Here is a 20,425-nt window from a genome sequence, read left to right as displayed (position 1 = left end):
CTTATTAGCCCTGTTATATTCCCAGTGGTTACTCAGTTCACTCCTCGAAATGAAAGATGGAACAGATGTGACTATTCACAGATGTTTTCTCCATGTAATTTCTGTACTTTTAATTTTTTTTCCTGCGTCATATCTTCAAATACCTTTAAGCAGGACCCTGGGACTTCACACTGCAGCTTCTAGAAGAAATATGTTCCACATGCAATTGTTTTTAGACCCTGAGTTTGCTGTTAAACTCTCACAGCAGTATCCTCTGATATCAGAATAGCTTCATTCAGTTCAGCACAGTCAAATGCAGTTGCGAGGGTGCACAGTCAGAAAGGCAGGTTCAGATACTGTGTTTCAGACACAAAAGTTTAAGCTCAGACCAGGTTAAAGATGAGGGAATTGAGCAGGCTGCAGTTAGTCAGTGAAAAAGTGATGTGAGGGAGGACCTGGCTCATGCCACTAACCTTTTCATTGTTCTGATGATCTGAGGAACAACAGAGTTAGACAGAAGATGTAGCTTAGCATCTAGAAGCAAAATAAACCTGTTTACAATTGCCCTCACCTTCTGACAGTGACAGGACCATTATGAAGGATGAACATGCTGCTCAGAAATGTCAGTTTTACACCCACCCCAGCCCCAGCAACTACTGAGCATTTACAATAAGCTGACCCTAAACAATATGGGACTGGTTACTGGGAGGTGGCAAGTCTATAACAGGCACAAAGCCAGAACTGCCAGTGTGCAGGAGGTGGTGTGCTCCGATCAGACAGTACAGATTGTTTTCACACCACATACCTGTCGGTGAGAAACTCAGGCAAGTCACTCTGATCTCCGGCTTAAAGTGTCGGGAGCTCATGTCACCTACAGAGCAGAGAGAAAGGAGGGGGTTAGTCCGAACCTGCAGCAGCCATCCGTCAGTGTTGAAACACTGCACACTTATAATTAAACTACAATCAACACAGACATCACCAAAAACACAGGCCTTGAGAGATCATAGAATCCCCTACAGTGTGGAAGCAGGCCATTCAGCCCATCGATCACACACCAACCCTCTGAAGAGCATCTCACTCAGAAATATCCCCCTACCCCATCCCTGTAACCATTTCCATGGAGGTTCTGCAGACAGTGCCTCTCGCACATACTCAGTATAAAACAATCTCTAATGAAGGCAAATGCCCTGCAGAGGAGTCAGCAACCAGTCACACTCACCTGGTGGGTACGTCCCTGAACGCTACGGGAAATTTCCCACGGCCAATCCACCCAAAGCTGCACATCTTTGGACTGTGGGAGGAAACCGGAGCACCCGGAGGAAACCCACACAGACATGGGGAGAATGAGCAAACTCCACACAGACAGTCGCCCGAGGGTGGAATCGATCCTGGGTCCCTGGCGCTGTGAGGCTGCAGTGCTCACCACTGAGCCACCGTGCCACCCATAATGACAGACCACAGCCATTACCCTGCTCCATACTGGGGAGAACTTGGGCAGCAGACTGAAATGATATGAGAAATCAAGATATGTGATATGGAGAGGCAATGGCCTAGTGGTAGTATCACTGGACTGTTAATCCAGAGACCCAGATAATATTCTGAGAACCTCGGTTCAAATCCTGCCATGGACATCAACTAGCCACAAAACGACATGACCCACTATCACTCGTATCCTTACATACAGATAAGGAAGGACACCACTTTGATTGGGACAACACATCCATCCGAGGACAAGCCAAACAGAGACATGCACGAGAGTTCCTAATAGCATGGCATTCCAACCGGAATTCCATCAACAAACACATTGGCTCGAAATCAATCTACCATCCCCTGAGAAAAAGAACAGGAAATGACATCACCAACCCAAGGAAACCTAAACAGATAAATAGAAAGCAGGACGAAACACCAGCGCTTCGTCGGAGGCTCACTGATGATGTTACCTAGAATGGTGACGAAACGTCTGAAAACTAACCTTCCAGCTCAGCGAGCAAACTCACATCCAGAACCTCAACCTGAGCTACAAATGTGGTTGACTCTTAACTGCCCTCTGGGCAATTGGGGATGGGCAATGAATGCTGCTTGGTCAGTGACACCCTCATCCCATGAATGAATAAAGGAAAAAAAAATTTAGATGAGGATTATACAGAAAACTGAGCCCTGAAATGACAGCCGATGGCTCTCTCCTCCCGGTGACTGTGCTAAAATGACTGTACTATAGCAATCTCGCTGAACCACACTCTATAAAAAGGAAAATTAAAATTACAAGCCCCTACGTGACGCCCTCCCCCATTTTCCCTTCTCAGGTACTTCAGATTATAAGCCTACATGAATTCAAAGCAGATGTAGGCTCTTGGCTTCCCAGTTCCGAAGAGGGGACACAGGACTCAAAACAGTAACTTTGCTTCTCTCTCCCCAGATGCTGCCAGAGCCGCTGAGTTTCACCAGCAATTTCTGTTCTTTTTGTTTGTAATAAACCAGAAGGGGCAGTCAGCTGTGAGAGATCACTGCTTTCTTGTCCCACTTCCCACCTGGTATCTACTCTCCCTCACAGCTTTCCACTTAAAAGTACCGTTGTTTTGATCTTTTTTCTTCCCAAAGGTCCAAAACATTGCAACACCAATCACTGCTCAAAGAAATCAGCTCCAACACTGGAAAAATCTCAGAAAAGAAGTGGCTCTGATGGCCACAATTTTCTCCTGTCCTCCATCCTGGATTACCCAAATTAATTAAGTTTTCTGAAGAAGTTACAAAGAGGGCAAAGCTGTGGGTGAGATCTATGTGGGCTTCAGGAAGGTGTTCAACAAGGTTCCTCGTGGCAGACTGTTTAGCAATGTTAGATCACATAGAATACAGGGAGAACTGATTTTAAACCTGTGACCCCTGCTAGTTTACAATTCCTCACAAGAGGGAATATGCTCTCCCCATCTACCCCATCAAACCCTTCAATCAGATTAACACTCATTTTTGGAAATTCTAATGGGTTCCAGGTTCAGGTTGACCAAGTTTTCTTCCTAAGATAACTCCTCCCTGTCCCCTGTTTCCAATTCCGGTGAATGTTACTGAATGGAGACACCTGTTGTTGAAGCACTTCACCTTTCAATCATCAGGACTAATGCAAGAATGCCAAATTTCACAGAACCACAGCTACTAACACTACACAGGAACTGGGTGCTGATTGCTTAGTGTTGCCATGGAGAAAGCATGAGAGGTTCACCAGCAGGGGCAAGGCTTGAACACTTGCTTTTTGTTTGCATAGAACAGGTCTCTGTGTTTAAATATATGTCATGTCCAGCAAGGATCGATCTGACTACTTATGTTGTTCACAGTTCCTGTTAATTGGTATAATTCAATTTCATATCTAGAAATATCACAGTTAATGAGTTCAGCTAAGATTTTATTTTTAACCTATTTTTCTCATTAATCTGTTCAGAGATGATATTACACACCCCTGGATCAGATGGGACTTGAACCCCAGCCTCCTAGTCCAGAGATTAGAACACTATCACTGTACCACAAGAGGTATTCAACTAGGATTTTAATGCAACATCTTTCTCTTCTTGGTACCTGTTGAAACTATTGCCAAGGTTGAGAGGATTTTTTTTTAAACTCAGCAATCACAAATGCAGCCAACTAATTAACACTGGAAAAAACTCACCAGCTTGTAGGGGCTGGCAAAGATTTAAAAGCAGCGCCTCCTGCCCCACACTTCCAAGCTAGCACCCACACCACAACAGGCTGAGGCCTCAGTACACACTGTGTTCCCAAATACTATACCCTTCTTCACTCCTGGCAGACTGATAGCCACGCCATTTTCATCACCAGCACCATCATCAATCAAAGCCATACTTCCAAACTCAGTCATCTTCCTCCGATCCAGGAACTCCTGCAAAAGACCCACAAATTTGTTAAAACACCAAACAAGTCAACAATAAAAGGCCATACAGCCCAAACTCTCGCTACCCAACTGTCAGTGAGCCACATTAATGTCTGTGAAACTGGTACCCCGGTGAGGGTCAGTGTGTGTGTGGGACCCTGTACCCCAGTGAGGGTCAGTGTGTGTGTGGGACCCTGTACCCCAGTGAGGGTCAGTGTGTGTGTGGGACCCTGTACCCCAGTGAGGGTCAGTGTGTGTGTGGGACCCCGTACTCCAGTAAGGGTCAGTGTGTGTGTGGGACCCTGTACCCCAGTGAGAGTCAGTTTGTGTGTGGGACCCTGTACCCCAGTGAGGGTCAGTGTGTGTGTGGGACCCTGTACCCCAGTGAGAGTCAGTGTGTGTGTGGGACCCTGTACCCCAGTGAGGGTCAGTGTGTGTGTGGCACCCTGTACCCCAGTGAGGGTCAGTGTGTGTGTGGCACCCTGTACCCCAGTGAGGGTCAGTGTGTGTGTGGCACCCTGTACCCCAGCGAGGGTCAGTGTGTGTGTGGGACCCCGTACCCCAGCGAGGGTCAGTGTGTGTGTGGGACCCCGTACCCCAGTGAGAGTCAGTGTGTGTGTGGGACCCTGTACCCCAGTGAGGGTCAGTGTGTGTGTGGGACCCCGTACCCCAGTGAGGGTCAGTGTGTGTGTGGGACTGTACCCCAGTAAGGGTCAGTGTGTTTGTGGGACTGTACCCCAGTGAGGGTCAGTGTGTGTGTGGGACCCCGTACCCCAGTGAGGGTCAGTGTGTGTGTGGGACCCCGTACCCCAGTGAGGGTCAGTGTGTGTGTGGGACCCCGTACCCCAGTGAGGGTCAGTGTGTGTGTGGGACCCCGTACCCCAGTGAGGGTCAGTGTGTGTGTGGGACCCCGTACCCCAGTGAGGGTCAGTGTGTGTGTGGGACCCCGTACCCCAGTGAGGGTCAGTGTGTGTGTGGGACCCCGTACCCCAGTGAGGGTCAGTGTGTGTGTGGGACCCCGTACCCCAGTGAGGGTCAGTGTGTGTGTGGGACCCCGTACCCCAGTGAGGGTCAGTGTGTGTGTGGGACCCCGTACCCCAGTGAGGGTCAGTGTGTGTGTGGGAGCCTCTACCCCAGTGAGAGTCAGTGTGTGTGTGGGACCCCGTACCCCAGCGAGGGTCAGTGTGTGTGTGGGACCCTGTACCCCAGTGAGGGTCAGTGTGTGTGTGGGACTGTACCCCAGTGAGGGTCAGTGTGTGTGTGGGACTGTACCCCAGTGAGGGTCAGTGTGTGTGTGGGACCCCGTACCCCAGTGAGGGTCAGTGTGTTTGTGGGACCCCGTACCCCAGTGAGGGTCAGTGTGTGTGTGGGACTGTACCCCAGTGAGGGTCAGTGTGTGTGTGGGACTGTACCCCAGCGAGGGTCAGTGTGTGTGTGGGACTGTACCCCAGCGAGGGTCAGTGTGTGTGTGGGACTGTACCCCAGCGAGGGTCAGTGTGTGTGTGGGACTGTACCCCAGCGAGGGTCAGTGTGTGTGTGGGACTGTACCCCAGCGAGGGTCAGTGTGTGTGTGGGACCCCGTACCCCAGTGAGGGTCAGTGTGTGTGTGTGGGAGCCTCTACCCCAGTGAGAGTCAGTGTGTGTGTGGGACTGTACCCCAGCGAGGGTCAGTGTGTGTGTGGGACCCCGTACCCCAGTGAGGGTCAGTGTGTGTGTGTGGGAGCCTCTACCCCAGTGAGAGTCAGTGTGTGTGTGGGACTGTACCCCAGCGAGGGTCAGTGTAAGTGGGACTGTACTCAAATGATTTCAGCAGACATAGGATGAACAGTGACTATCATTCATGTTCCACATTGAGAACACAAAGTATTTAACAGGCTTCCCTAAGCCAGACTCTGCAGAGTTTCTTAGCTGTAATGTTCTATGTTCTCAGTTCCACGTGGTAATTGATTCCATTCTGCATCCCTGAAGGTGGAGCCTGATGGACAGTGAAGGTAACTGTAGGGAAAACCCTCCGATGGCTCCAGGAGGGAGAGGAAAGGGTTCGAGCAGAGGCCTGTGCAATGCGATTGGACTGCGTACTCCAGCAGGAAGCGAATCAGCAAACTCGGGAAACTGGCCCATGTATGAGAGGTGCTGACACCAAGGCAGCATGAGACCAGGTGTAACAGAGAGAAACGGGGAGAATGGAATAGGATTTGTCCAGGAAGTAGGGTATGAGCAGCACTGGAATTAGACTGTACAGAATAAATGTTATGACATTTCAAGTACAAATAACCAAGGGTTGGCTGAGGGATCAGCTTCATTGTAAATAGAATCGATGCTGATGTTTCCCAGGACACTCACCTCCATTGCATCCAGAGAGAGATTACACGAAATCTCAAACTTCTTCACCAGAAGCTGCTCTTTCACATTGTAAATACACACGAATTTGGAGCGCCCACCAGCCAGTACTGACAGTCCATCAGCTGAGTAACACACAGTGGAGAAGGACCTGAGAACACAGTGAGAGAGTGTGAACGTAAACCCACCCCATGAGGATCTCCGTACAGGAAACAGTAAGACCCCCTTCAGAGAGGAGGGGGCTCCTATCCCCTTTCTTCTCGGTCTGCCCCACGACGGAGCACACGGTCAGCCCCACTCACCGCCCCCTGGCTGCCTGCTTGGCCGTGATCTTATCCAACTCCTTGCGGCCCATCTGTAGATCGTGGCGCCCCTCAATGGAACCGGTCTGTACTGCGTTCTGGTGGTCCCAGAAAGTGATCTGACCATCCAGAGTGACAACTGCCAGCTCTTTCCCATCTGGCCGGAATGCAACATCCAGAACTGAAACACATCAATCAGATGGGGGAGTTACAGGCGGAGCGGCGGCGGCGGGGGGTTACAGGCGGAGCGGCGGCGGCGGGGGGTTACAGGCGGAGCGGCGGCGGCGGGGGGTTTACAGGCGGAGCGGCGGCGGGGGGGGTTTACAGGCTGAGCGGCGGCGGGGGGGGTTTACAGGCTGAGCGGCGGCGGGGGGGTTACAGGCGGAGCGGCGGCGGGGGGGTTACAGGCGGAGCGGCGGCGGCGGGGGGTTACAGGCGGAGCGGCGGCGGCGGGGGGTTACAGGCAGAGCGGCGGCGGCGGGGGGTTACAGGCAGAGCGGCGGCGGCGGGGGGTTACAGGCGGAGCGGCGGCGGCGGGGGGTTACAGGCGGAGCGGCGGCGGCGGGGAGTTACAGGCGGAGCGGCGGCGGCGGGGGGTTACAGGCGGAGCGGCGGCGGCGGGGAGTTACAGGCGGAGCGGCGGCGGCGGGGAGTTACAGGCGGAGCGGCGGCGGCGGGGGGGGGGTTACAGGCGGAGCGGCGGCGGCGGGGGGGGTTACAGGCGGGGTGTTACGGACAGTGGGGTGTTACGGGCAGGTTACAGACAGTGGGGGGGTCACGGACTGTGGGGGGTGTGCTACAGACAATGGGGTGTTACAGATGGGTTACAGACTGTGGGGTGGGGGGGGATAAGCAGTTATAGACGGGGTGGGGTTACAGACAGGCAGGTTACGGTCAGTGTCTAGTCAGGCAGGTCCCATGTGGTGAGAACATCAGGGTGTTGGGGTTCTCAGGCCAGTGTCATTATCATTATCATTGTCATTGTGCCGCTGCATCCCTGCACCACCTCCGAGTTAAATTTCAGCAGGCTGTCAGAGATATTGGTGTGGCCTGATATCTCCCACTTTGTACAAAACTCTCCACATCTCACTCCCTGAGGGAGATACCTGCACACTGACCGGCGTCTCTCAGGGAGATACCTGCACACTGACCGGCGTCTCTCGGGGAGATACCTGCACACTGACCGGCGTCTCTCGGGGAGATACCTGCACACTGACCGGCGTCTCTCGGGGAGATACCTGCACACTGACCGGCGTCTCTCGGGGAGATACCTGCACACTGACCGGCGTCTCTCGGGGAGATACCTGCACACTGACCGGCGTCTCTCGGGGAGATACCTGCACACTGACCGGCGTCTCTCGGGGAGATACCTGCACACTGACCGGCGTCTCTCGGGGAGATACCTGCACACTGACCGGCGTCTCTCGGGGAGATACCTGCACACTGACCGGCGTCTCTCGGGGAGATACCTGCACACTGACCGGCGTCTCTCGGGGAGATACCTGCACACTGACCGGCGTCTCTCGGGGAGATACCTGCACACTGACCGGCGTCTCTCGGGGAGATACCTCCACACTGACCGGTGTCTCTTGGGGAGATACCTCCACACTGACCGGTGTCTCTCAGTACCCCCTCTCTCTCTCAGGGAAGTATCTGTACACTGATTGGTGTCTCTCTAATCGTGAATAAACCATATAAAATATGCAACAAAAACTGTTGCCTCACCATCTGAATTCAGGACAAGTGTCTCTCTTGTTTTCCAGCTATCAAACATATCCCATAATTTCACCGTCTTATCCCAGGATGCACTAGCCAGGAGTGTATGTGATGGGCTGAAGCTCAGATTACTGACTGGACCCTCATGCCCGGCCAGGACCTGTAAAGTCAAGGTTTAAACAGTAAGAAGCAGTTTACTGAACGAATAACACACAGGACCTGTCTTACCCAGCACAGGGCTACAGCACTAAACGCACACAGTCTCCATCCCTATTCTCCTCTTGTGTCTAACAACATAACTACATCTCTCCAACATTCCAACCCTTACCCAAAACATCCAGGGAGGGAGAAGCTGAAAGAACAGGGATATATTTCCAAGTCAGGATGGTGAGTGGCCTGCAGGGGAACTTACAGGGGGTGGTCTTCTCATGTATCTGCTGCCCTTGTCCTTCGAGATGGTAGCAATCATGGGTCTGGAAAGGGCTGCCTGAAGATTTCTGGTGCGTGTTACGGTTGTATACACTGCTGCTGAGTGTCGGTGGTAAACAGAGTGGGTATAGAAGACTGCTAGAGTCTGGTAGTGGGGCATTCCCTCTACGTCTGAACATACTGGTCTAGAGACATTAACTCTGTTTTCTGTCCATAGATACTGTCAGACCTGCTGATTTTCTCTTGCACGTTCTCTGTCTGTTCCAACATTCTCTCCGTCCACCACCAGTGGTCAGTACCAGGCACTCACCATCCTGAACTGAAGGTATATCTCCATTTCTCTCGAGCGACAGGAACTGCCTTCCCAGGTCCTGCTCTTAGGATCAGGTTTGTCGGGGGTAGACAGGCAGAGGGAGGACTGATAACAGGGGCTGGAGCTGGTGTGTGTTTGGGTGTTGCAGCCTGGTGCTTGGTAAGAAAGGTTAGGCTATGTCAGTAAACAGAGATGAAATTCACTCAGGAGCAGCAGGAATAGGCTATTCGGTCCATCCAACCTTCTGCATCATTCAATGTGATTGTATCTGACGACCAAACTCATCAGCTTGTTCCAGCTTTCTCTCTGTACGCAGAGCAGAATGTCACGAATAGTGTTAAACAATCAATCCCAGGCTCACCTCAAGTAAGCGACCAGTTTGCATCGACCAGACAAAAATTTCAAAGGAATCCTGTGAGCCAGCACACACAATCTCCCCACTCATATCCACAGCCAAGCAGAAGAACTGAGTGGGTCGTGGCGATGTGAATGTTCGGAAATTTCGATACCTGTGAGAACGCAAAGAGGATTGTTCAATCGGCAATTTTACCCTGAAAGGTCCCACCAGCTAAAATATCAACTTGTAATTTGACCAAACCCATCCCTAATATCCCCCCCAAAACACCAAGCCCCATCACAAATACCCAAAAACACATCTACCCCAATACCAAAAATACCGAGCCAACCCCAAATACATCTTCAAAAACAGCAGGCCTATTCCAAATAGTTCTGACACCACCCAATAACCAACATTATTTCAGACATTATTATTACAAAACACTGACCGCTTTGCAGAACACCTACGATCTGCCCACCAAAAACACCCTGAATTTCCAGTTGCTTGCTGCTTCAACACACCACCCTGTTCCCTGGCCAACATCTGTGTCTCAGGCTTAATACAGTGTAGAGCTGGAGAAGCACAGCAGGCCAAGCAGCATTAGAGGAGCAGAACTGTCAACGTTTCAGGTCGGGACCCTTCTGAAGAAGGGCCCCAAGCCAATATGTTGACTTTTCTGCCTCTCTGGTGCTGTGTGACCTGTTGTGTTCCTCCAGCTCTACACTGAGTTGACTCAGCATCTGTAGTTCTTGCTATTTCTGTCTCAGGCTTGCTGTAGTGCTCCAGCGAAACTCAGTGCAAACTGGAAGAACAGCACTTCATTTTCCACTTGGGAACTCTACAGCCTTCTGGACACAATATCGAGTTCAACAACTTTAAAAGGTACCTTTGCCCATGTCTTTGCCCCTATCCCCCCAACATGCAAGGCCTCGTTATCTCATTGGCTGCTACCGCAAACAACTGTCAGTCAGATACTAATGGCCTGTATCAGCAGCATTTTTCCATCAGACTGATCTTTGCCCAATCCTTTGTCTGCCCAACAGTTTTCTCCCTCTATCTCTTGGGGCTCCATCTCATCTATTGTTTGCTCCTCCCTCTGCCCCACCCCATCTTCAGCACATACACCAACCTTCACCCAGCTACAATCAGTTCTGAAGAAAGGTCACTGGACCTGGAATGTTAGCTCTGCTTTCTCTCCACAGATGCTGCCAGTCCTGCTGAGTTTCTCCAGCAATTTCTGTCAGATATACTAACCAGCCCGGTAAGCTTGTGGTAATAAGGCAGGTGTGTGGTACAGATATTATTATTACTGTGACTCACCTGTGAAGGTCGAATGCTCGGACTGTCCCGTCCAGAGAGGCGCTCAGCACCACAAACCCTGTAGAATTGAAGGTGACTGCAGTGACAGCGCTTGTGTGTTCAGTAAACGTCACAATACAGAAACCACTGCTCGTGTTCCAAACTTTCACCTGGTGGGAGGCCAGAGGTCACAGGTCAGTCACAGTGACCCTTTCCCACACTAGCACTTAACACACAGACCAACTATGGGAGAGGAGAGTTCAACAATTACAGGCCAAGAGGTTAACAACAAGACCACAGACCTCACTCTCAATTAACCCTGCCCGCCCCCCCACCCCGGTGTCTGTTAGCCCCACCCTCCCACAGCCTCCCAACCAATTCTCAATCCATACCAATACATTTCGCACGGTCTCTCGTGCTGGTTTATTTGCTAACTTTGCAGGTGGGAACTTATCAAATGTTTCTGAAAATCCACATGCATCATACCCACTGGTTCGCCTTTATCAATGTAATATCCTCGAGAAACTCCAAGTTTGGGAAAGATAATTTCCCTTTCATAAGTCTATGGTTATTTTGATTAATTTTACCACCCTTTCAACTTGTTCAGTTATTATACCCTCTCTAATGGACTCTAACATATTATTTATAGAATGTTGTCAAGATATGAAGATAGATTGAAGAGGCTGAGGCTGTTATGTGTGGAACAGGGAAGGTGGAGAGGGGTACTAAAAGAGGCATTAATTATTGAGGGGCATAGATAAGGTGGACAGGAAGGTGCTGTTTCCAAATCAGAGGGGTCAGTCACCAAGTGGCATTAATTTAAAGTGTGGAGAAATCTAAGAAGAGAGTTGAGGAGGATGTTTTTCACTCAGAACGGAGTGGGAATCTGAATGTCACTGCCTGAGAGGGTGACTGAGTCAGAAACTCTCGTAACATTTAAACAATATTTATATATTCACCTACAGAACCATGGCCAAAAGCTGGAAATGGGATTAATGCAGTCGGGCATGTGCTGGGAATGGGATTAATGCAGTCGGGCATGTGCTGGGAATAGGATTAATGCAGTCGGGCATGTGCTGACTGGTGTGAACACAATGGACCAGAGTTTTATGAATTGACTTTAAATTACATCAGCTTTCAGGGTGGACAAAAATAAAAACAAATTCACTCAGTAAATTGATCCCACGTCGATGTTCTGAATTAAGTGCAGGTCTCCTTTCTGAAACGAGACTGATGTATAGGGAGGGTCTCACCTTGCCATCCTCTCCCCCTGTGACAATGTACTGAGCATCTGGGGAGTACGACAGCGTGGCCATGTTGTTGAAGTGACCTTGTTGTTTGAAAACGTAAGATTCACTCTGCCACTCCCAAACCAGGAGCTGCCCCAGACCTGAAACACACACACCATAATCACATCATGCAGCATTACCCCCTCAATACGACAGGCAAATGACAGCAAACAGTAAGCAGTCAGCCAGAGAAAATAATCTGAAACCCCCCTCAATAATCACCATCAGCCTTTCTGTCACACCCAACCACCCTTTCCTATATCCCTTAATTCCATCTCCTTATCTTTCCCATGAACAGGGCCTGGAGTGGGGAACTGGGCTGGGAACCAGGCCTGGAGTGGGGAACCGGGCTGGGATACAAATGGAGCAGTGTTGGAAACAAGAAACTGGGCTGGTGAAAATAATTAAGGGGCAAAAGGAGGTGAGGAAATCAATAATAATAGCTATCGCTAGATAAAAGCACTACAGAAGCTATAGGGACAACATTCCCCAGACCTGATGGCATGCACACTAGGTTATTAACGGAAGTAGCTACAGACATAGCGGATGCATTGTGTATTTCTTTTTATTCATCCACGGGATGATGTGTTCATCCAGATTCACACGTTGTTATCATGAATTAAATATGACCTTTTTAAAAAACTGAAGAAAAATGCACTAAGTACTTTCCTGACAAAGGAGGTAATATTTAATGTAACTGATTGCCTTAATGGTAGTTACATTTGCCATTAATTTTTCTATTAAAACATGGCATTATGTATCACTTATTAATGTTCAATCATACTTGTGAATTCAATACTGGCATTGCTGTAAACCTCGCGACAAAAATAAAATGTTAACAGTGACCCAAATAAAAAATACCCATGGTTTTGGAGGTAGTATATTTGCATGGGCAGAGGATTAGCATACAAATCGAGGACAGACAGCTGGGTTAAGAATGGAAACCTGTAATTTATGGAATGGCACAGGGTTCAGTGCTGGGGCCACAATTATTCACAATATATATTAATAACTTGGATCAGGAAAGTGAATACACCATTATCAACGGCTACTTACAGATGGCGCAAAAGTAGGTGGGAAGCATTGTGGTAACATAAAAGCAGCGATGTGCTTCTGAGGCTTTATAAAGCTCTAGTTAAGTCCCATTTAGAATACTGTGTCCAATTTTGGGCCCCACACCTCAGGAAGGACATATTAGCCCTGGAGCGTGTCCAGCAGAGATTCACATGGATGATCCCTGGAATGGTAGGTTTAATGTATGATGAACGGCTAAGGATCCTGGGATTGTACTCATTAGAGTTTAGAAGGTTGAGGGGAGATCTAACAGAAACTTACAAGATAATGTTAGGGTTAGAAAGGGTTGGACGCTAGGAAGTTGTTTCCATTAGGCGGAGAGACTAGGACTCATGGGCACAGGCTTAAAATTAGAGGGGGTAAATTTAAAACTGAAATGAGACGACATTTCTTCAGCCAGAGTGTGGTGGGCTTGTGCATTGCCACGGAGTGCAGTGGGGGCCGGGACGTTAGATGCCTTCAAGGCATAGATCAACAAATTCTTGATCTCTCAAGGAATCAAGGGCGATGGGGAGAGTGCAGGGAAGTGGTGTTGAAATGCCCATCAGCCATGATTTAAATGGCGGAGTGGACTTGATGGGCCAAATGGCCTTACTTCCACTCCTATGTCTTATGGTCCTATGGTATTATGGTCTAACAGTGATGCAAGTCTATAGTGGGACACAGACCAGTGAGGGGACAAAAGCTTGGCAGATGGAATATAATGTGACAAAAAGTGAAGCTAAGCACTTTTACAGGAACTATAGAGAAGGTGAGTATTATTTAAATTGATAAAGACTGCAGAAAGCTATACAACTTGGGATTTGAACAGGTTGGGCTCAGACCCACTGGAGTTTAGAAGAATGAGAGGATCTCATTCCAACACACGACCCAGAGGGGACTTTACAGGGTGGATGCTGAGTGGATGTGTCCCCTTTTAGGAGAGAGTGCAGTAAGTGACAATTTGAAAAGAAATGACCTTCAATGTATGTTGAAAACATTTTTCCCCTCAGAGGGACTACATAATTTGCTTCAGTAGCGAATGGAACACAGGGGATCCATAGGACCATAAGATATAGGGGAAGATTTAAGTCTGCTCCACCATTCAATCATGGCTGATATGTTCCTCAACGCCATTCTCCTGCTTCTCCCTGTAATCCTTAATTCCCTTACTAATCAAGAATCCATCTTTCTAACTCTTTTTTTTAAATACACTCAGTGACTTGGCCTCCACAGCTCTCTGTAGCAATGATTTCCACAGATTCATCATCCTCTGGCTGAAGAAATTCCTCCACACCTCAGTTCTAAAGGATTGTCCCTTCGCTCTGTACCCTCAAGTCTCCCCAGACACTATCCAGGCCTCTCAGTATTCTGAAAGTTTCAGAAATGCCCCCTCATTCTTCTAAAGTCCATCGGGTAAAGACCCAGAGTCCTCAACCATTCCTCATGTGACAAGCCCTTCATCCCCAAGATCATTCTTGCAAACCTCCTCTGGACCCCATCTAACACCTGCATATCCTTCCTTAGATACAGGTCCCAAAGCTGCTCACAATATTTGCAATGCGTTCTGACCAGAGCCTTACACAGCCTCAGCAGTGCATCCCTGCACTTGTATTCTAGCTCTCCTGAAATAAATGCTAACATTTGGCTTCCTAACTGCTAACTGAACCTGCATGGTAACCTTAAAAGAATCCTAAACCAGGATCCCCAAATCCTTTAGCGCTTCAGATTTCCAAAACCTTTCCCCATATGGATAACAGTCTAAACCTCTACTCTTTCTACCAAAGTACATAACCTCACACTTCCCTACACTGTGTTCCATCTGCTAATCTTTTGCCCACTCTCCCAGGCAGTCCAAGTCCTCCTGCAGCTTCCCTGCTTCCTCAACATTCCTCCACCTATCTTCGTGTCATCTGTAAATGTAGCAACAACGCCCTCAGTTCCTTCATCCCGATTGTTAATGTAAATAGTTGTAGTCCTAACACAGGTCCCTGTGAAACTCTACTAGTCACCAGCTGCCACCCTGTTAAAGACCCCTTTATCCCCACTCTGCCTTTTGCCAGTCGGCCAGTCCTCTATCCATCCCAGTACCTTGCCCCAAACACCATGGGCCCTTATCCTATTTTGCAGCCTCCTGAGTGGCACCTTGTCAAAGGCCTTCTGGAAATCCAAATAGATCACATCCACTGGGTCTCCTCTGTCTAACGTGCTCGTTACCTCCACAAAGAATTCTAACAGATCTGTCAGGCACAACCTCCGCTCGATGAAGCCACGTTGACTCAGCCCTGTCTTACCATGCACTTCCAAGTGCTCCACAACCTCAGCCTTAAGAACAGACTCTCAAATCTTACCAGTGCCCGAGGTCAGCCTAAGCGGCCTGTAGCGTCCTGTCTTCCACCTCCCTCCCTTCTTAAACGGAGTGAGGGGGGGGGGTTACATTAGCGATTTTACAGGCCTCCGGAACCCTCCCTAACTCCAGTGATTGCTGAAAGATCATCAACAATGCCTCTACAAACTCCTCAGTTATCTCCTTCAGAACTCAGTCCATCTGGTCCAGGTGATTTATCCAACTTCAGACTCTCACTTTCCCCAGCACCTTCCCCTTAGTGATGGCCACTTCGCCGACCGGTAGCCCCTGATTCTCTTGATGTTCTGATAAGCTGCTGGTGTCTTCGCTCCCCCTTATTACTTCTCCAGCCTCATTTTCTATCAATGTCCAATCTTGCCTCTCACTTCCTAGAAAAAAAGCTGTTTAAAAAACTAACTTATCCTTACACTTCAGCATCACCAACCTAATGCTTATTTAGTTTTTAATGCATATTTCAGTTTTTAAAGGTTTTCCAATCCTCTGTCTTCCTGCTATTTTTCTCTTTATTCATTGACAGGATTTGAGTGTTGCTGACTGGTCAGCATTTGTTGTCCATCCCTAACTACCCAGAGGGCAGTTAGAAGTCAGCCACATTGCTGTGGGTCTGGAGTCACATGTAGGCCACACCAGGTAAGGATGGCAGTTTCCCTCCCTCAAGGACATCAGTGAAACAGATGGATTTTTCTGACAATTGGCATTGGATTCATGCTAGACTCTTAATTCCAGATTATTTGAAAAGTGAATTCAAATTCCACCATCTGCCATGGTGGGATTCAAACCCGGGTCCCCAAAACATCACCTGGGTCTCTGGAATAACAGTCCAGCGATGTTACCACTAGGCCATCACCTCCCCACATTGTATGCTTTATCTTTTGCTTTTATGCTGTTCCTGACTTCCTTTGTTAGCTGCAGTGCCTTGTCTTCCTCTTAGGATGTTTCTTTGTCCTTGGAATGAAATTCTGCTGCACCTCCCGAATTACCCCAGAAACCCCTGCCATTGCTGCCCCACTCTCTTCCCTGTTAGGCCCCACATCCAACCAACTCTGGCCAGCCCCACCCTCATGACTTTACTCAATGTTTACACGTGATTCCAGCTTCTCCCTCTCAAACTGCAGGGTGAATTCCGTCATATAATTGTCACTGTCCCATAGGCGTTCCTTCACCTTCAACTCCCTAATCAGGTCTGTCTCATTACACATCAACAAATATAGAATTGCCTGTTCCTCATGATTTCTACCAGAATCCCCTCCAAAAGACCATCTCATAGACGTTTTACAAATGCCTTTACTTGATATCCACTACCAATTTGATCTTACCCGGGCCACCTGTATATTGAAGGCCCCCCAGGATTATTGTAATATGACTTTCTTACATGCCTTTTCTACCTCCTGATTTATTTTCCCCACATCCTGACTACAGCTAGGAGACCTGTACACAAGTGTTTGCAGGGTCTTTTATTCTTTGTGATTCTTCAATTCTACCCACACAGATTCCACACCTTCTGGCCCTACATCACTTCTTACTGTCGGCTTAATTTCATTTCTTACTAACAAGGCAACCCCATCCTTTGCCCAGCGGCTTGTCCTTTCAATAGGATGTGTATCCTTGGGTATTTAGTTTCCAGCCCTGATCCCCTTGCAGCTACATCTCTGTGATCCCCACAACATCGCACCTGGCAATTTCAATCTGCGCTATTGGCTCAGTTCCTTTGTTTCGAATACTGCACGCACTTCAGTACAACACCCTCAGTCCTGCCTTGATTACCCCTGTTCTTGTAGTTGTCACCCTATTTGCTGTGCCTGAAGTTAGATTTCTGTCCCTTCCCACAGTCTCTCTACTCATACTTATTGTGGGAATGTTAATATCCTGTGCTGAGACCCCCTCCTTCCCCTTTAAACTTTTCCCATAATTTTCCATGCAATAGAAACCACCTCCCACCTCCCCACACCAACTCTCAGATTAACTGTAGGGGAGAGACAGATAGATTCCATCACAGCTTTAAATAAACCCAACAATGGAGTAAAGTGCCACACTCCAAAGACTCACCACTCTCCGAGCCTGTTTCTCCTCACTTCAGCCCCGAATGGTCAGCCCCTTTGCTTGAGACTGTCTCTGTTCTCAATTATCCAGCCCGGGGATGGTTACAGGGGGGCGGGGTTTGTGAGATACCCTTTTCACATCCAGCCTGTTCACAACCCTGTCTCTCAGTGAGATCACCTCTTATTCTGCCCTACTCCCCATCCCATTTACTCAGCCCCACATCCCAGGGCCAGCTTGAACCTTTGCTGCTCCCTTCAATCAGGGGAAACGGTGCATAATATTCCAGATGTGCTTTCACCAAAACTTTATAAAACTGAAATAAAACCTATTTAATCCTGTACACCAATCCCCATGTAATAAAGACCATTTGGAGTCCTGATTGGAAGCTGTTTGAGTGAGCTCGGTTTCTGTGTACAACACCTAAATCTTTTCCAACATCAAGATTCCCCCCCATTTAAAACAACTGTACTTTTCTATTTTTACACCAAAGTGACTCTCCTCATAGGCAGCCCATCTCCTCTCCACAGCTTACCTTTCCACCCAGCTGTGTACCATCAGCAAGCCCATACATTCCCTCTGTCTCTGCAAATATAACAAACACTCTCTCACCTGGACACCCAAAAGCAATCCAGTCCCCAGACACATTCACAGAAATCGACTCGATCCTTTGGTCTGAAATACTGAAGATAATTGGAATTAGTAACTGGAATGATCATGGCCTCCCAGCCCCACCCAGCACCTAATCAGATTCATCATCATATCAATCACCTGCCCCTAGAGCGGGGATAGAGCAGTGCAGCTCACGTCCTTGATCATGATGGATCCCTCAGCATGTTCCTGTGTTGTTCGCACTCTCCCCTACAGCCCTTACTAAGCCACCCACACATATCGACTAGTTTACTGCCTTCCCATTGCACCTGAAAACACTGCGCTTTACCTGAGAGAGTGGATGAGGTTAAATTCCGGCAGCTCATGGAGGTGAAATATCCCGGAAGCAAACCCTGTGACCAGGAGGTGAGTTTTCTTGTGGTAGGCAGCAGCTGTCAGATCATTGAAATCCTTCTCTTTATTGAAAAAATGCCTTCAAAAAGAGAGTTGTAAAATACTGAGATATAAGTCAGATAGGGAGGGGCAATGACAGAGAGAGAGGGGGGTTGGAGAGAGAGAGCGACAGCATGAGAGAGAGAGTGCAAGAGAGAGAGTGAGAGGGAAGAGAGCGAGAGCGAGAGAGAGAGAGAGAGAGACAGAGACACATGTAGAGCAACAACTAAAAAAACAGGCACATTGTCGAACAGTTAATGACGAATCAGTGTGTATCTGCAGCATTTCTTACTTTCCAACTCGAGAGTATTTCACTTTCCCAATCCTTTCCTGCTCTGACTCTGCCTTTCCACGAATGATGTCTGCGCTCTGCCCACGGATGTCTAGGCTTTGATCAGTCTCTGTTTTGCTCTTGGTCTTTGAGAGTTGACGCTGAAGACCATCAGGTTCTGTATCACACTGCCACATACACAGCGTAGCATCCCGACTCAGTGTGTAGATCTGCAGCAAAACATATCTCCACTCAATCTGATACCAACCGCAGCAGACCACTCACACCACCCAGCAGGAGGCACTACAGTCACTTGTGCTCCAGACTTTCACCCTACCCCTCGGTCAAAGGTCAGGGTGGGCTGCCCAGGCTGTGCCAATGAATATCTAACAATGATGGTGAGGGGAATGTGAACCCCTGGGGGGACAGGAGGGGGGTGAATGCGGACCCCTGGGAGAGGGGTGAATGCGGACCCCTGGGAGGGGCAGGAAGGGGGACGAATGCAATCAGGATTTACTCACGTCCAAACTCTTCTCTTCAAAAAAACAGGCAACGATGACATCTTTGTGCCCGCCGAGCGAATAGTAAATGAGATTGGCCCAGCGCTCTGCTCCAAATACCCAGGTACTGCTGTCCATGCTGCCAACTGCAAAACACCTAGAACACACATTTACGCAGGCCGTCAATCAGAACCCACTGGGATCCCATCATCCCCACACAACACACAAACAACAACAACACCTCCGAGAGCCATCGATCACTCCAACAGCGCACTGGGAGCACCCCCTTCCCATTCCCTCAGTCCGAGGGGTATAAGGCAAACCTCGTTCCTCAGATGTGGTAGTCCAGGTCAACAGTGGTGACGTGAACATTTTGACAAGAGGGTTCAATAGGATGTGGCAGGCTTGTTTCCCAGCCACAGTAATGACCCTGTCTCTCCTACTGGCTATCAAGGAGGTGAAAAGTGTTATAGCAAGTAAGCTTCCTCCTACTTTGAGTCGTCGGTCCAGTCGATGCACGTTGTCTCATCATAGGGTCCAAAGTAAGTCTTGTCCAGCACGAAGGGGTTAAATTCGCGGGTCTTGCCAGGAGCGTGATACATCAGAACAACATTGTGCTTACTCACAACAAACTTCCTGTGGAAGAACACCAAGAGTCCAGGTTACAGTCAGGTCCTGGGTCAAAACCACAACAGCAGGCAGAGAGACGAGGCCATGCCAGGAAACAGCAGAAACCAGCCCTGAGGCTGGGAGCTGTCCTGATGGGGTGAAACAGGCCAAGCCATGGCAAGCTGTGATCAGATGGAGGATGTGCAGTCTTGCCCCTTACCTGCCATCAGGTGAGAAGCTGACACTGTGCACGCGGGCGTGGAAGTGAAATTGATGCAGAACAGATTTACTGATCAGACTGACCAACAGGGCTTCACCCTCTGCAAAGAAGCAAACAGACATAGCCACTGGCATTACAGACCACATCATAAACAGACCTGGAGGAGGGGGCATGAGGTCAGGGAGACGGTCAGCAGGGGATGGTGTCTGGAGGTGGGGGATATGTGGGTACAAAATCCTCTTACCTTCATCGATAAGGATGGCTAGGTTTCCATCAGGAGACTGCCCGACACAAACTATGTTTCGCTGAGCAGCAAGTGGCAAGGTGTCAGCCTTATTGCTGAAAGAAACCAGAGGATGGTCACACAGCCGAGTCCTGAGAGCTCTAAACAAACCAAGGACAGCTCCCCCACTGTCAGAAACACATACATACACAAGACACACTC

General features: G+C 49.0%; 1 protein-coding gene across 1 annotated transcript in view; it reads right to left on the bottom strand.

Annotated features, from left to right (window-relative positions):
• The window catches only part of pwp2h (PWP2 small subunit processome component), a 33,851-nt gene that overhangs the window by 5,125 nt on the left and 8,301 nt on the right, over positions 1–20,425 (bottom strand). The window contains exons 3-17 of the mRNA XM_059650077.1: positions 20,225–20,319; positions 19,981–20,080; positions 19,644–19,787; positions 19,173–19,308; positions 18,673–18,881; positions 18,277–18,420; positions 17,949–18,019; positions 11,843–11,979; positions 10,611–10,759; positions 9,315–9,462; positions 8,221–8,371; positions 6,496–6,676; positions 6,197–6,344; positions 3,754–3,862; positions 785–850 (exon numbers count right to left, since the gene is read on the bottom strand). Of these exons, the coding sequence (XP_059506060.1) occupies positions 785–850; positions 3,754–3,862; positions 6,197–6,344; positions 6,496–6,676; positions 8,221–8,371; positions 9,315–9,462; positions 10,611–10,759; positions 11,843–11,979; positions 17,949–18,019; positions 18,277–18,420; positions 18,673–18,881; positions 19,173–19,308; positions 19,644–19,787; positions 19,981–20,080; positions 20,225–20,319 (1,988 nt within the window). The remainder of the gene's footprint in view (positions 1–784; positions 851–3,753; positions 3,863–6,196; positions 6,345–6,495; positions 6,677–8,220; positions 8,372–9,314; positions 9,463–10,610; positions 10,760–11,842; positions 11,980–17,948; positions 18,020–18,276; positions 18,421–18,672; positions 18,882–19,172; positions 19,309–19,643; positions 19,788–19,980; positions 20,081–20,224; positions 20,320–20,425) is intronic.

The sequence above is a fragment of the Stegostoma tigrinum genome, chromosome 12 (genome assembly GCF_030684315.1).
Source record: "Stegostoma tigrinum isolate sSteTig4 chromosome 12, sSteTig4.hap1, whole genome shotgun sequence".
Lineage (NCBI taxonomy): Eukaryota > Metazoa > Chordata > Chondrichthyes > Orectolobiformes > Stegostomatidae > Stegostoma > Stegostoma tigrinum.
This window is presented reverse-complemented; position numbering and strand designations above follow the sequence as displayed.